This window comes from Amblyomma mixtum, chromosome 8 (assembly GCF_055824585.1).
Source record: "Amblyomma mixtum isolate Tamu chromosome 8, ASM5582458v1, whole genome shotgun sequence".
Classification (NCBI taxonomy): domain Eukaryota; kingdom Metazoa; phylum Arthropoda; class Arachnida; order Ixodida; family Ixodidae; genus Amblyomma; species Amblyomma mixtum.
This window is the reverse complement of record NC_143019.1, coordinates 40259807-40274537: the sequence shown is the minus strand read 5'-3', so window position 1 is coordinate 40274537 and position 14731 is coordinate 40259807. Positions and strand designations below refer to the sequence as shown.

The 14731-nt window shown below is 44.6% G+C and overlaps 1 protein-coding gene across 1 annotated transcript in view; it reads left to right on the top strand.

The window, feature by feature from the left end:
* The first annotated feature begins 821 nt into the window (after window positions 1–821).
* The window catches only part of GEFmeso (Guanine nucleotide exchange factor in mesoderm), a 31335-nt gene continuing 17425 nt past the window's right edge, over window positions 822–14731 (top strand). The window contains exons 1-4 of the mRNA XM_089557123.1: window positions 822–1572; window positions 10353–10535; window positions 13082–13237; window positions 14566–14675. Coding sequence (XP_089413249.1) covers window positions 1512–1572; window positions 10353–10535; window positions 13082–13237; window positions 14566–14675 — 510 coding nt within the window. The 5' untranslated portion in view covers window positions 822–1511. The remainder of the gene's footprint in view (window positions 1573–10352; window positions 10536–13081; window positions 13238–14565; window positions 14676–14731) is intronic.

Genomic DNA, 14731 nt, shown 5'->3' with positions numbered 1-14731 from the left:
TTGCGGCAGCACGTGACAACACAATCGTGAAAATGCAATTGTTTTACACTTAATTTCTGCAGATCAATACAGTTTTCTTGTGCGCACTGTCAACCTGCTATTTACTGCATAGTTCTGTATTCTTCGTGGTATAGCGCAATGCCAGTTCGATGTCGGTTGATTTTCTTGCACAATTGTTCTGTTTTTGTCGACTTCATGGTTGCGTTTTATGCAGGTGCCCGCAGATGTTTCGTAAAATATATGGAAACCGAAGTGTGTAGGTCACAGAAAGGAGTGCAAAGAGCGCCTTTCATTTCGTGGCTGCGTGCTTGGACAGCTACTTTTTCTTGCTTTGTTTCGACAACTTCTGCGGGCAGCTGTAGTCGCCGACGTCGCCGTGGCCGAGAAAGGAACATAACTGGCATAACTTCGTTACATCGAGGCCGCTCGAACGGACGGTTTTCTTAAATAAACGCGACAACAGAGAGATTATATACATACAATATTAAAAGGACAGCTTCTAAACGCTTTGCTTTTGCCGCTTTTGCAAAGTTTTTTTCTTGGTTTGACTTCTTTGACTAACTAAAAATTGGATTGGATTGACTTCGTGCGGCACTGCCCAGTGTGGCCAGCGAATCGAAACCAATGTCGACGCACATACCAAAGCCATGAACGACGAAAATGCCAATGATTTGAATCACGACGGCATCTAACAAACATAAACAACTAATATTTAAAGTCTCAGAAGTTTAGCACACACGCATGTGTGCTGCCTGAGGCTCGGCCCATGTGCACTTTTTATACGTGCTGCGCTACCGTTACGTGGTTGCCCTGGCGGAAGTTATGATGTCCTTCGCCTCGGGGTGCATGGCTGTTCGGTTATGCGGACTCGGACGCTCGGAAACTTTTGACGGGTCCGTAGTGGCCGCTGGTCAGTGACGCTGGCCATTCATTTAAAGTTGCGGCGAACGTTTTTCGCCACTTTCGAACTTGGTGCGCGGTTTCCGATCGCGAGCGTGCCGCCGTCCGCGCTGTCGTTCACGCACATGGCACAGCTGTGTAGCCGTGTGTGCTGCGCGTGCCCCCGAGTTGTTTTTTGCTCTTCTCTTCTTTCTCTTTATTTCGCGCCCCGTGCGTGCTGGGTTGCGCAAGAAAGCAGCGCCTTGTTGCTGTGTTTGCGGTCGGGGCGACGAAAGTGCATGTGATAGCTCGTCCATGAGGCGCGGCTCCAGCTCTGGTGGGACACGGAGAGCGGCGGCGCCGAGAAACTTTTTCGCTCCGACCGAAACCTCGGGTGCGCCGGGCATTTTGATTCTTTGTGGACCGTCGAGGGTTTGCAGCGACGCTCCCAGTTCTCCAACTCGCACCGGCGGCGGACGATGGTGGGGAATGAGGCCGCCGATGGCTTTCGCGAGCTGTTGTGCGTCGACGCTCCGGTGACGGGATTTCTACTTGACTACGACGCCGCGCTGGCCGCTCAACGGAGACGGTGCGACTGACAGCTAGGACGGCGACGGCCTGCCGTGTGGAGCATGGGCCGCGGCGACGCCCGCTCGGACTCGGACGAATCGGTGCAGTGGGAGGAATTTTTCGGTGAGTTTCGTGCGCGTGTGTTATGCTTCCCGACAGCATGCGCTTGCCGAAGTGTGGAGGTCAGCGGATATATTTCTTAAGCTTCGCTGTACGTACATTGTGGGGAGAAAAGAGTTGCTGCGGGGTGAACCGCGCGGCGTCTTGAACTTGAGTGTCTTGAACTTACCGTAAGGCTGCGCCCGGGACCACTTGAGTTTTTTTTTCCTCATAAGGTCCTTGTGAGCGCTTCTTTTCGAGGCGCGCCTCACTGGCGCCGCTATCGTCCTCAACGCGATTGGCGAGAGAGCTGCGGATTTCGCCGCTCTGGTGGCCTTGTCACTCGCTTTCGCAAAACTTTCGGCGCCCCCTTGGAAACGAAAGCGTGCGGCGTAGGAAAACTAAACGCAGGCTCTCGAGCGGATTGTCGACAATAGGTAGTTGATGTTAAACGAGGCCGCGCAGAAAACGTTCCATGAATACCCCGAGGATTACTCGGAAAACCTGCTTCTTTTTGAAGGGTTGGAATGCAGTAGTAAGTACATTCATCGTAGACATCTGTGGAAAACGCGCTGAGAGAACGAAACATGGCTAGTCGGTTCAGTGCTTTGTTTGCCCAGCCAAGGCCAACCGCATACAAATACTTGACTGCACACATAGCTGCTGTCGCAAGCATTCGCATTTCCTTATGAACGGAGATTTTTAATCCCGTAGACGGCACAGTTCACTGTACTAAGCAGAATGGAGATTTCTGTGGAAAAAAGTACCCCATCAAGTTGTGTAGTGAAAGTGTGGTTGAAAATGGGGTTTGGAGTGGCACTTTCCTTGTGCTTTGGCAGAATATTTTGTGAAAAGAATCTGCTGAAGGGCTTGTCTTTATTCAAGTCTTGCAACAGACAAAAGAGCTCATTGCTTTTTTTGTTCCCATCGAAATTCTGCTTCAGTATATTGAAGATGGGCCATGATTGTGTGGAAATCGCTACAATTAGTGCCCAAGCAGCAGAGCTCTCTAGAACCAAGCTTGTCAAATTGCCAGTGGCCAAGTGGTCCATCATTGGCATATCATTAGTGGGCAATCTAGATTTTTGCTTGATATTGATGACAAGCCTGCAGTTCGGTAAGGGAAGGATGGCCAAACATATGGCCAACAATATGTGGCCAATGATATATTGTCCAGTGGTAAATGTCGTTTCACTCAGTTGGCACTTTTTTATTTTGGTCAAGCACTTTGTTAAGTGTTTGTTCTAGCACTTTTCTAGCATGCAAAACAATGTGTCCAAGGTTTGTTCTTGCCTTTGTCAGCATTCAGTTTAGGCAGTTCCCAACATGTTTTGGCTTATGGTGCTGATTTCGGAGTGAATATTTTAGGCCTTATGCCAATTTCTTTCCGGTGCCAGCAATGGTACGTGGCTGAAAACTTGGCAGAAATCGTGAGTGTGAGCAAAGAACAAACGGCACATAGAAAGTTTTTGTTTTTTGTCTCAAACGAAAAGGGAACTGAGGTTCAGAAACATTAAATCACTGAGGAGGAAAAGTATGAAGCCTGTTTTCAGCAATGCGTTCCAAATTTTGGCGATCGTAAGCCACCTTTTCGGGACATAGTCAGCGATGTCTTGTGTCATTTCAAAGGGCCTTCGTGTTGCACCTGCATTAAGAGAATGAAAAGGAAAATGTAGACACAAATGCATGCCCACAATATAAATGAAAGTTCTAGATGCCAGTTTGAATTGGAAGAATGCACGAGAGAACTGGTTTCACTTTATGAAGGGGCAGAAATTTGGGTGAGTCATTAGGGGTCCGTTATATTGTTGCACCACAATGTAATCAGTTGCTTACACCTGGGCTTGCGCTATGAAAAAATATGCCGGAGATTATGTCTGTTAAGAGAGCCTATCATTGGGGGAGGTTCATGAATAAGTGTTTGGCGATTTATTTATTTCTGTTTTTGGATTACTACAGATAGGGTTTACGTAAAAGATAGCAGTAAACATATGCTCAGCAGAGCGCAAGAAAATTGATACATCAGCCTGCAATCCAATCGGCAATCGATGCATCACTCAGCGATCCAACAAATATACGAGATGGCCTTGGTTTGCCATTGCTATAAATTCTGAAGCAAAGTTCCACCCAGTTTGTGCTGCTGAAAGTAAAGCTTACTCAAAAATATGCCCAGTATTCTTGGATAACCAAGTAGTTAAGATGCAGACTCTGCATCAGAAAGAAAAAATGCTGTATACGGTAATTAAAGCGGTAAAAGAAATATGTGGCACAAAAGTTGCCTGTGAGCTTTTCCTCTCTTTGCTTGACACTTACTTTCTCATCTGAGGCAGTAGAAGACTGTACTCATAACACAACACCCATGAAGCACTGGACCTGCAGCGAGCCGCTGTAGCGGTTGACACAAAGAATTGTTAAAGGAGTATAGACGCCTAACTTTTGTGTTTATTCAGCAGTCTTAGGCAAATGCCATGTCCTGATCCACGTTTAGTAATGTCTTATGAATCATTGCAAAGAAACATGCAACCAAAATGAGGTGTCTACGCTCCTTTAAAAAACTGTAACTATCACACTGCGCTCGCGCCACAAGTAGTATTCAACATTCTCTAAGGTGGCATTTTGGGCTAGTTGGCTTGGCACAGCAAAGGTATGGCAAAGTTGTCGAGCATAGCCAAGGATTGGAAAAGCTTTCCACCATGAAGGTACCTCAGTGATACAGTTTCCTGCATTGTGCTGCCACTCCTTTGCACTTTAGGCCAAGCACTTTGTCTGGTGTTTGGTCTAGCACTTTCCTGGCTTTCTTTCTTGGTTGTGTCTCTCACTGCATCCTGTCTCTTCCGCACTTTATCTCTTTAATGTTCTTACTGCACTGATGTTGAATAATGTTTATAAAAAGGACTAAATGTTGCAAGGAAGCATTATAAGGTGGCAGTTTGTCCCATTATTGTAGCTATTGTAGCTGTGCTGCATGGAGCTCATTTTGGTGCTGATTAGGTGGCTGTTAGCAGTGTTTGCGACGCTGCCAAGGAAGAGCAGTGTATCGATGCTGTTGCGTGTTCTTGGAGGCGTCGCAAAATGTTCGAGATGCCGCCTAAGCCTGTGGATGTAATACGCTTTGTGTGGCTGCTGCTTGAGCACTTGGAATTGCTCAATGCAGTCACGCCGCAGCACCAGCATTACGCCCGAATGGTCTAATCTCTCAAAGGCTACCGAGTGGGTTGACTTACTTTCAATGATCACGTCGGGGGTGATGGAGTATTTCATGCACGGGAGTTTGTGATAACAGTAGACCGACAGAAGACACGAATCCACCGTAGCAAACAGCAGATACAGCCGCACATTACAATGAGCGCACCTGTAGTGATGCCGAGACTGTTTGGAAGCGCATATGTATTCATCCTTTAGCCTAGAAAAACTCTTTCCACAATTCGTAGCAAAGACACCAAGAAAGCTGCAGAAGCTGTAGATTCTTTTAGCGGAAGTTGTTTTTTTCAGCCCTTTTCTCATTTACCTTTATGTAATATAACATTCATGTGCGCACTACTTTTTCTCTCACCGCGAGTGCTGTTCGGCAGCTCATCTTGGACCAGCTGTTTCCAGACACATGCCAGACACTTGGCCCACGGTCTGCCATTACACTGACTTATTGTATGGTGGCCAAGTTCTTTATCAGCACTGTGTCCAATGTCGCAGGAATTCACACCTCTGCAGCCTGTACTTCTTTTATGTCAGACAGACTGGTGTTTTTTGAAGCACATTGGAAAAAATGTGAATCACGACCGTGACCGGTCATCGGCTATCGGCCAGTGCTGCTTGGGATGTTATGGGCAGATGCATTTCAAGGTGAAGTGCACCTTGTAGACAGAGGAAGTGAACAAATAAAGACAGTAAGGCACACATCGCAGACAATTGGGGCGAGGGCATGAAGATAAGCCCTCTGGGAAGAGCTGATAGGGTTGCTATCACCTGGGTAACAAAGGATATCACCTATGTGAAGGCGTTGTCGCCGAGGCACCGTTGAGCTAAAAGACCTTGCAAAACTGTTGGTTCGCTTATTTCGTGGACAGATTTGCAGGGTATAAAAGAATGTACTGCTCGAAAAGTGGCGATGCTTGCGTGAGCAGTTCACTGCTGAGGTTTTAACTCTAAATACAGTTGACAAGACTGACAGGAAACTGACCAAGCTTTTATCTGCTTCCATCACCCCGTTGCCAAGGTTGTTGGAAGCAGCAGTGAAAGTAGGTTAAATCTGTCCAAAGAGCTTTTCCCCTACAAAGTGGCAGTGCTTTTTATGCAAGCAGTGCACAACCTACGAGGTCATCAGGCATCGACAACTGGTGAGGTCATTTCTGTAAACTCTTGGATGCCTTCTTTTCTGTTTAGTTAACCCGAGCTGTTTACAAAGTGCATGCTACCTCCGCAAGGGTGTCATTGTCCTGTGTAGACGTGCATTTCATCATCAGCCGCTTTGTTTGAAGTGACATCTTGAGTCGCACGCGTTGTCCTAGTGATGTGCGTATGACAGCTGTGTATTTAAGAGCATGTGGTAGTAGAGCTGGCTTGTTTCTTGCACAGAAAGTTATTACGTTAGTCTGTGTAGGATTTATTTGGAGGCAGTTAGAATAGGACTGGTTCTGCAGTCTGGCGGGTATTGCATTGCACTTTTTCTTAAATTGCTTATGTCAGGGCTAGAGATAAGTATATACTGCTATCATCCGTGTACATAATAAATTTCACAGTATCATCAGTATGGATAATGGCATTTGTGTAGACTTTAAAAAGCAACGAGCCCAGAATGCTTTCTTGAGACACACCATTTTGTACTGCAAAAAAAGAAGAGTGATGACTTCCTTTATAGACACATTGTTGCCGATTATTAAAGTATGATTTCATGAGGTTTAGAGGTGTTCCGCAAACTCCATTGTGAGAGAGTCCGTGAATTAAAATGTTATGGTTGGTTTGGTTTGGTTTATGGGGTTTAACGTCCCAAAGCGACTGAGGCTATGAGAGACACCGTAGTGAAGGGCTCCGGAAATTCCGACCACCTGGGGTTCTTTAACGTGCACTGACATCGCACAGCACACAGGCCTCTAGAATTTCTCCTTCATAAAAATTCAACCGCTGCGGCCGGGATCGAACCCGTGCCTTTCGGGCCAGCAGCCGAGCACCATAACCGCTGAGCCACCGCGGTGGCAATTAAAATGTTATGGTTAAGGGAATCGAAAGCTTTACTGAAATCAATGAAGAGTCCTTGAGTAAGCATACATGTTTTGATGTTTTGCAGTATACATTCCTTAAGTGTTAACAGTGCTGTTTTCATTGACTTGCTGTTTCAAAAACCAAATTGAGCATCAGACAAGATTTGTTTTGCACTAAAAAACTTCGGGTGCCGCCGTGGTGGCTCAGTGGTTATGGCGCTCGGCTACTGACCTGAAAGACATGGGTTCGATCCTGGCCGCGACGGTCGAATTTTGACGGAGGCGAAATTCTAAAGGCCCGTGCACTGTGCAATGTCAGTGTACATTAAAGAACCCCAGGTGGTTGAAATTTCCAGAGCCCTTCATTATGGCATCCCTCATAGCCTGAGTCGCTTTGGGACGTTATAACCCCACAAACCAAAAAAACTTCGACAAATGGGAAAAAATTACTTTTCTAACCCCTTTGAAAAAAGCAGAATCACAGATATTGGTCTATAATTTGATACTACATCTTTATCACTGCCTTTAAGCACAACTGTCACCCTTGTTTTCTTCATTTCTTCCGGGAAAATTCCTGTTTCAACAACAAAATTAAATATATTTGCAAGTACAGGCGCCATAAGAGAGTACATGTTTCACTGGTTTTTTCTGGATATTGTCAATGTCTAATGCTTGCTATTATTTAAATTCAGTAAAGATTGTGTATACCTCTATCTCATTGGTAGGCTCAAGGAAAAGGCTTTGATGGGACTACAAGATGAGGGAACTGCAGGCAGTTGTATTATAGGTGCAAGGGTAGTTAAAAATTCCTATTAAAATGGTCAGCAAGTGCCTGGCCATGTAGTTAGCTACTTTTGTAGAGTATACGTTCAGGTGGTACATTTTTTGCATGGCGGCCCAACAAGCTGTTTACAATTTTCCAGACAGTGTCTAAGCTTTTTATCCTAGTGTTGGAGAAGAGCTTTTGGTAATGCACTATCTTAGCCCATCTTAGCCTGGTATTCAATTTATTTAAAGAAGGATGGATAGCTGGGCGAGTTTGTAGCGCTCGTCTGTGTAGTCTTCCTGCTTCGTTCTTCGTCTTGTTCGCGCTGTACCCCCCACGATTCAACTTATTGTTTTTTTGAACAAGATTGGAGATTCAGGAGAGCGACTCTTTTAAAAAGGTCTGATATGAATTGTTTTTGTTCGCAGTCATTCTTCTGAGCTCTGATGTGATCCATGGTTTTCTTGTTCGTTTAGATTGCTTGATGTTCTTGAAAGGGAAGTGCAGAGCACATATTTCTGCAGAAACTCTAAAAAACTCTTAATACGCATCATTGGCTTCTTTTATATTGAATGAAGAGGACCAGTCATATGCACCAATATTGCTTTTGAAAGATTCAAGAGCCTCGTTCGATATAGACTGTATTGTGTAGGACTGATATTGACGACTTCTGTATTTTGTCTCTCATTGATAAGACATAAAGACAGGGCAGTCATTACTAAGGTCATACGTGGTTGTTCCAGTATCCGGAACAATGGATTCAATATTTTTAATTGAAAAATCAAGACAGTATGACATAGACAATGTGACCGAGGTGGCGATGTTATCAAGTTCATAAAACCTGTTGACTGAAGTACGGCGGCGGGGTCATGTGCAGTGGTGCTATTCTCTAACACATCTCTATTGATATCTCGCCCAAATATTAGTTGCAGTTTGTTAACGCGAACATAATCTAAAAAGTTTTCAAAGAAGTTATAAATTGCCCAATATTCCCATTGGGAGGTAGATTACTCAAATTATTTTAGAGTTGTTTTATTGCCAATATGTCATAGTCTTCATTTGTTGTGCAAAATTCAGGAATTTTATAACATTTCCGACATTTTTCAATATACTGTTACGAAGAAGACGAAGCTGGCAGTGGCGCGGGACGGAGCGCTCGCGCTAGGCCAGCGGCCATTAAATCATCTCTTGTTCATGGTTCATCACGCCTCATTCTTCGGCTGGCCGCCATGTTACAATATATATAGTGACACTCCCTCCTCGTATATTTGGGCGATTAATAAAGAAGTTGTTGTGTTGAGGAAGATTTAGCATTTCACTGTAGTTATTATACCAGGTTTCAGTCAGCATAAGAATAAAAAAGTCAAGTGTTTAATGTGTTCGTGTGGGTGTTGTTCACGTTACACTGAGCCTGACCCTTAAGTTAGATTGGTTCTGCCTTTACACACGATACAAGGACAGAGAAGAGTCTTGTAGACTACTAAAAAAGAAATTATGCTGTGTTAGAACTTGTGAACCTTAGTCACTTTTATTGGAAGCTCAGAAATGTGTACACCAAAGTCAAGAAAGCAAACAAATTACACATGAGAGTTCATTCTTAGCATTTGCTTGCATCCTTGGACGTTAAGATTCATCAATAGCAACAAAATGCTTGTTTTACAGCTGGGTGTAAAGGTTACACCAATCTAACTTAAAGGAACATAGACTCCAAATTTTGGGTTGCGTGTTTTCTTCTCTTAACTGTTGCACACGGTGTTAGTGCACATAGATCACCATGTGCTATTTGTTTCATCATCATCATCAGCCCGACTACGCCACTGCAGAACGAAGGCCTCTCCCGTGTTTCTCCAATTACAACCGCTAAATAATTTCTAATCTGCTTCTGTCACTTATTTTGATGCCGCTTTCAACTGCTTAGTGATGGCTGTGACTTTATTGGTCGCATGAGGGTTGAAGAAAACTGGAGTATAATTGCTGCTTCATTGCTTTAATTCACTGCAACCCTAAGCCAGCCTTTCTCAGGGGTTGGACTCGAACACTTCCAGTGAAATACGCATCATTCCAAAAAAAGAAAACCTTTAATCGAAATCTGGTGTCTATAATGCTTTAAATTTATGCATCAGTGCTGTTAAAAGGCCTTGCCTGAACTATTATTCCTGTTCCCTACGATTCCACATAGTAGTAGCACCACAGTGAAAAGGAAGGCATCTAAGGACAAAGGAAACACTGCCTTTAAAGGAACACTCTGGACAAAATGAAGTTGACGTATAATGATTTATCTCTAATGAGAGCTCTAATAAGAAAGAGGCTAGATTCACTGAAAAAAAAAAAGGTGCTTTTATACGCTAAAAAAAAAAAAGGCTAAGGAATGAAATACAGGTTTCGCTGCCGCAGCCTGTTTTCATTAGCTGAACTTTAGTGATATTGAGGATTTTTTTTTTTTTCCAGATCTCTGAGGCTAGACAGTATTGCCATTTGGTGTCAAGCCAGCTGTCCTAGAGTCCTTAATGCTCTGTACGTCATCATCACCATCTTGAGTTTGAATTGAGTGAGAGGTAAAAAAAGTATTCCACTTTCCACTACACATTTCCTCGCAATAAATACACCTGTGCTACCATACAAATGTCAGAAGAGCCATCAAGAGACCAGACAATCGAATTTCACTTAGAACAAAAATTGCGTGTTACCCTGAATGTTCCTTAACTGAAAAGTGCTTCAATGCTTGTTTACAAAGCTTTCACATGTGCGTAAAGAGGTGGCGATTGCTATAAGTGGAGGATGTTGAACGCAGCTCAATGCCTTTCCTGTCCTTCTTTACGCCTCTCTTTCTCTGGCGCACGCAGGCCCGTCGCTTGAAATTAGCGGCTCCCTGCTTGCTATGTACGACAACCTTGCGTCTGAGCTGCGCTCCGATGGGTCCTCCTGCCCGCCACCGACTCGTGCTCCGCCTCCTTCCCGTCGCCCGCTCAGCTCTAGCTCTGACTGCTCTTCGTCTTCGTCCTCATCATCCTCTCTGCTGCCCCCTGGTGTGTGCCCCCTGCACTTTTGGCTTCTATTTCCAGAAAACAGCAGTGCTTAAAAGGCCGCTCTGAAGGTGTTGTGAACATTTTTAGTTGGTGTTCACATTATGTGTGTTAGGCCCCCTTCTCTTTTAACAGCGATGCTGTTTAAGCTGGAGGTTTTTCCGTACGCAGCTGTGGCTGTGTTCGCAGTAATGAGGCCATCCACGAACGCCTGACGCCCGCTGTTGGAGCGGACGGCAACTATTGTATTAGTTTTCGTCCCCTCCGACAGGGAGTGTCAGGCGTCCATGGGTAGTACTAAAATAAACACTGGTACGCACTGATGACTAAGTTTTCGTTGATCTGGGGTGAGGGGGGGGGGAGGGGTGGGGTTACTGTAGACGACAACAGATAGAAATGATGAGTATAATCATGGTTAACTTAGTCGAACCAAACTCAAACAGCATCGCTGTGTCACCAGTCTTACACGAGAGTGTAATCTGCCCTGCAGTTTTTTTTATTTGTTGCAGCAAACTATTTTTCAAGGTAATGAGCAAACCACTTTTTAAAAACGGAGAACAAAAACTGGCACTGGCTTGTGCTTTCAGAGCCGGTGTTTCACCTGACAGATAGATGGCATAGAAAACGTAGAATGAAATTCTTGGATGTATGTTGAAAGGTTAAGCAAGTAACTGCAGTTGGTAGCCTAATATGTTAAATATTTGAAAATAAATGGTTAAAAACGACTCTAAACGGTGACCTCTTTCATGAAATGCCTTTTATGGCTGACAACAAGCCCGACACTTTCTTTGTCAGCTAGTGCAGAGCGAGTGTCAGTGGGCTGGAAATGTTCATGATGTCACAGTTGCAGGGTTGCCTGTAGAACTGGCCTCTATCGAGGGCATGGAGTGGGTAACTCTAAAATCTGTTTGGTGCTGAAAAAAAAAAAAAAAATGCTGCACAGCTGCACTGCACTGCAAAATGCTACACTGTAAAAAACAAAAACCGGGAGGTGAGGAGAGCCCACAATAAAAGCACAGAAAAGATGCGTGAACCTCGAAAAGCCCTTGGAGTTACCCTTTAATGATAAAGACAGAAGATAGAGAACAAATGTCGCATCATACTGAGCACAGTGCAATCTTGCTTTGCTTCTTTCACTCCAGCTTTGCTCTTTTCTTAAGCATTATCTCCCAGATGCGATGGAAAGGAATTTCTGTTTGTGGGGTTTTGGTGCAAAAAAAATCGAGGAAGAATTCTGGATGATGAGTGCATACAGATCCAGTGCAGTGTATGAAAGAAAGTGCAGGAAATGCAAGGATGGCTGTAAGTCGAGAGTTGACTGTTAACTGCTGCATTGCTTTTTGTGACAACTTTTGCAGTGATGCAAGTTTACTTTCTTGTGTAAGTACAGATTTTGTAGACCCTTCATTTACATGTTGTTTGTGAACCAAAAACTCGGGTGACAGTCAGCACTCGTATTGCATCCTCCTGTTGTCCACACTTTTGTTCTGTGCTGCTTTTACTCAATGGCAGGATGCAGTACAGGAAGCACCCCCCGTATGCCAAATGTATTGTGAAAAGTTTGGGGTAGTCACCTGCTTTGCTTTTTTTTTTTGTTGCATTGTGAGAGTCTATTACACCTAACTAGCCATAGTAATAGCACCATTGTTACCAATGGCTGGGAAGCAGTGGTGGCTCTGCCACCTCACTTTTGATTCCACAGCACTAATTAGATAGAGATGTGAAAAAGCCATGACAAGGGCAAAACAAAACAAGGAAACGGGTTACAACAGTTCGGAGGATTGGCTGGTTAAGATGGTGGCACGCCAGCTTCCATTTTGCTGAATGTGATGTCATGTCGGGCATTGACTTTTTCCATAGGCATCGTGTTGTATTCATCGTGTAGCGGTATTTTCCATGTACTTGTACGAGCATAAATTTTTGGATTGTTTCTTGGAAGTTTGTTCCTTAGCATTCAGTGAATCAGTTGTAATGACCAGGGGTAGCCTGGGAAGCATAGGGATGTGGTAGAATTTTTTTTGAGCAAACTTTCTTGTATGCCCTATGCGCGTTTTTTTTATTTGTAACTAGCAGCAGTAGCGGGCAAACAATGTTTAGTTAGTTTTATTCATTTCAGTACTCTAGCTTCCTGGAGTACGCTACCTTAAAATGAGGCACTTGAAACAACAATTCACTGCATCACGTGACATGGCGCAGGACATTGATAGACATTTTTTTCAAGCAGAGCAAAATTTCAGCCTAGTATTATTACCCAAACTATTGTTGTAGCACTAAGGTGCTAGGCTGAGTGGCCTGAAATGCTGAGCTTCAATCCCGCATGTGGATGGCTAGAACTCTTCCAGTGCAAGAGAACATTGTTTTCATTCTTGAAGTGCTTTTATTTCTGATCGCCTTGAAGTTTGTTTCAGTGCTTGTCAGTCTTGTTCTTGCGATCGACAAAGCCTTGTGTGCAAAATTTCTGACATAGACAAAACAGTGCTTTCTGACATCAAGTTCTTTGTGCTCCAGGCCTAGTGAGGAGCCGCCCTGATCGATCTTGTTCTCCTTAGGGCTGGGTGGTGTGAAAAAGTCCTACCTGGCTAGCGTTGAGAGTCTGGAAGATGACGTTCCTGCGGCCCTGCGCGGGAACCGAGCCCTATGTCGTGCCACGTTTGCTGATAGCAGTGCTGCGGCCATGCATAGAGGCCTGCTCACCCATCCCCATGGTGGGTCTATCTCCCCTCTTCTTACTGTTCGCATTGGTGACTTGGCAGGGGCTCTATTCCGGGCTGCTTCTTTTTCAATGATGTCACTTTCATTGCTCACCTGTCTCCTCTTCTTTCTATTCGTGTAGGAAATGTGGGAGTGGCTCTATTGTAATAAGGGAGTAATTACTCATTGGCATCCACCCGAGCGCAGCCTTACGGCTACAAAGGAAAGCTTTACTCCACCTTGGGGGATTCCCCTAAACATTTGACCAACACTGTTCCCACGTCGAGTTATTGATCAATTCGCTCTCGCCCTACCATAAGCTTGCCGTCCCTGTTAGCTCAGTTGGTAGAGCGACTGCTCTGGTGAAGCGGTGGTCCCGGGTTCGAACCCCGGACCAGGACGAATTTTTCTTTAACTACGAAGCTTCCGAGAAAGCTGTAGAGAGTTCCTTTGTAGCTCTCTCGCTCGAGTGGCTGCGCTTGAGTGGATGCCAATGAGTAATTACTCCCTTATTACAAATTTACTCCGCCTTGGGGGATTCCCCTAAACATTTGACCGAGTGGCTCTATTCTAGAGTGCTCCTTATTCAATGATGTCACTTTCATTGCTTACCTTTTGGCTGGCGAACCAGAACTGAACACGTTAGGGGAAATTTCCGAGGAGGTGCATCATAGTCGCTAAGTACATCGGAATAGGTCAGAAACCAGAGTAGGCATAAAAGTCCCTTTCGGAACAGTCAGACTGCTTTGTTTACTGTTAAAGCCTAGTTCACATATCAAGAGAAGCCACTTAATGCTACTTTTGAAGCCGAATGCAGAGTTGACACGCACTATTGAATGTGTTGGGCTCATCGCATTTTGTGGGAAGTGCCGGCTCAAAATATGGCAACACAGGTGGATGCCAGTTACCGCAGAGAAGTATTGCGATGGATTTTATGCCGTAATAAAGTGAAACTAGAGCCGAAACTGCTCGAGAACGCAATATGGACTGGTAATGCATTGTTGTGCATCCTAGCTTTTGTTCAGCTGCCAAATCTCGGTGTCAGTGACATCCTCAAAGACTGAAAAGATTAGTGAGTCTTGTCGCGTTATCTTCAGTTTCAGTAAATACACTCCCTGAAACCTGTAAAGTGCTTGATCACTAGTCACATATCCTGCAGGCAGCATTTGTTTGACTTGACATTTGTAGTCCCTTCAAAGTGCAGGCATGAATAGTCTCAAGTTGTTGTAAATCTTATATGATTCTTGGTTTTTGCGAGGTCAGCTAGAGTGTATGGAGACAAAAGAGCTTGCATGAGCATTGCGATGTTGGCGCAGCGTCTTGAGGATGTTTGCAATTTCAGGGGTCGAGCCCGGCTGTGGTCCAGATCAGCCCAGCTACCTGGACCGTGTGCTGCTTGAAGTCGTGGACACGGAAAGGACGTATGTGCGCGACATTGGTGCCATAGTGGAGGTTAGTGCAAACACGTTGACACATCATCCGTCTGTCTTGATTTTCATTCATATTTC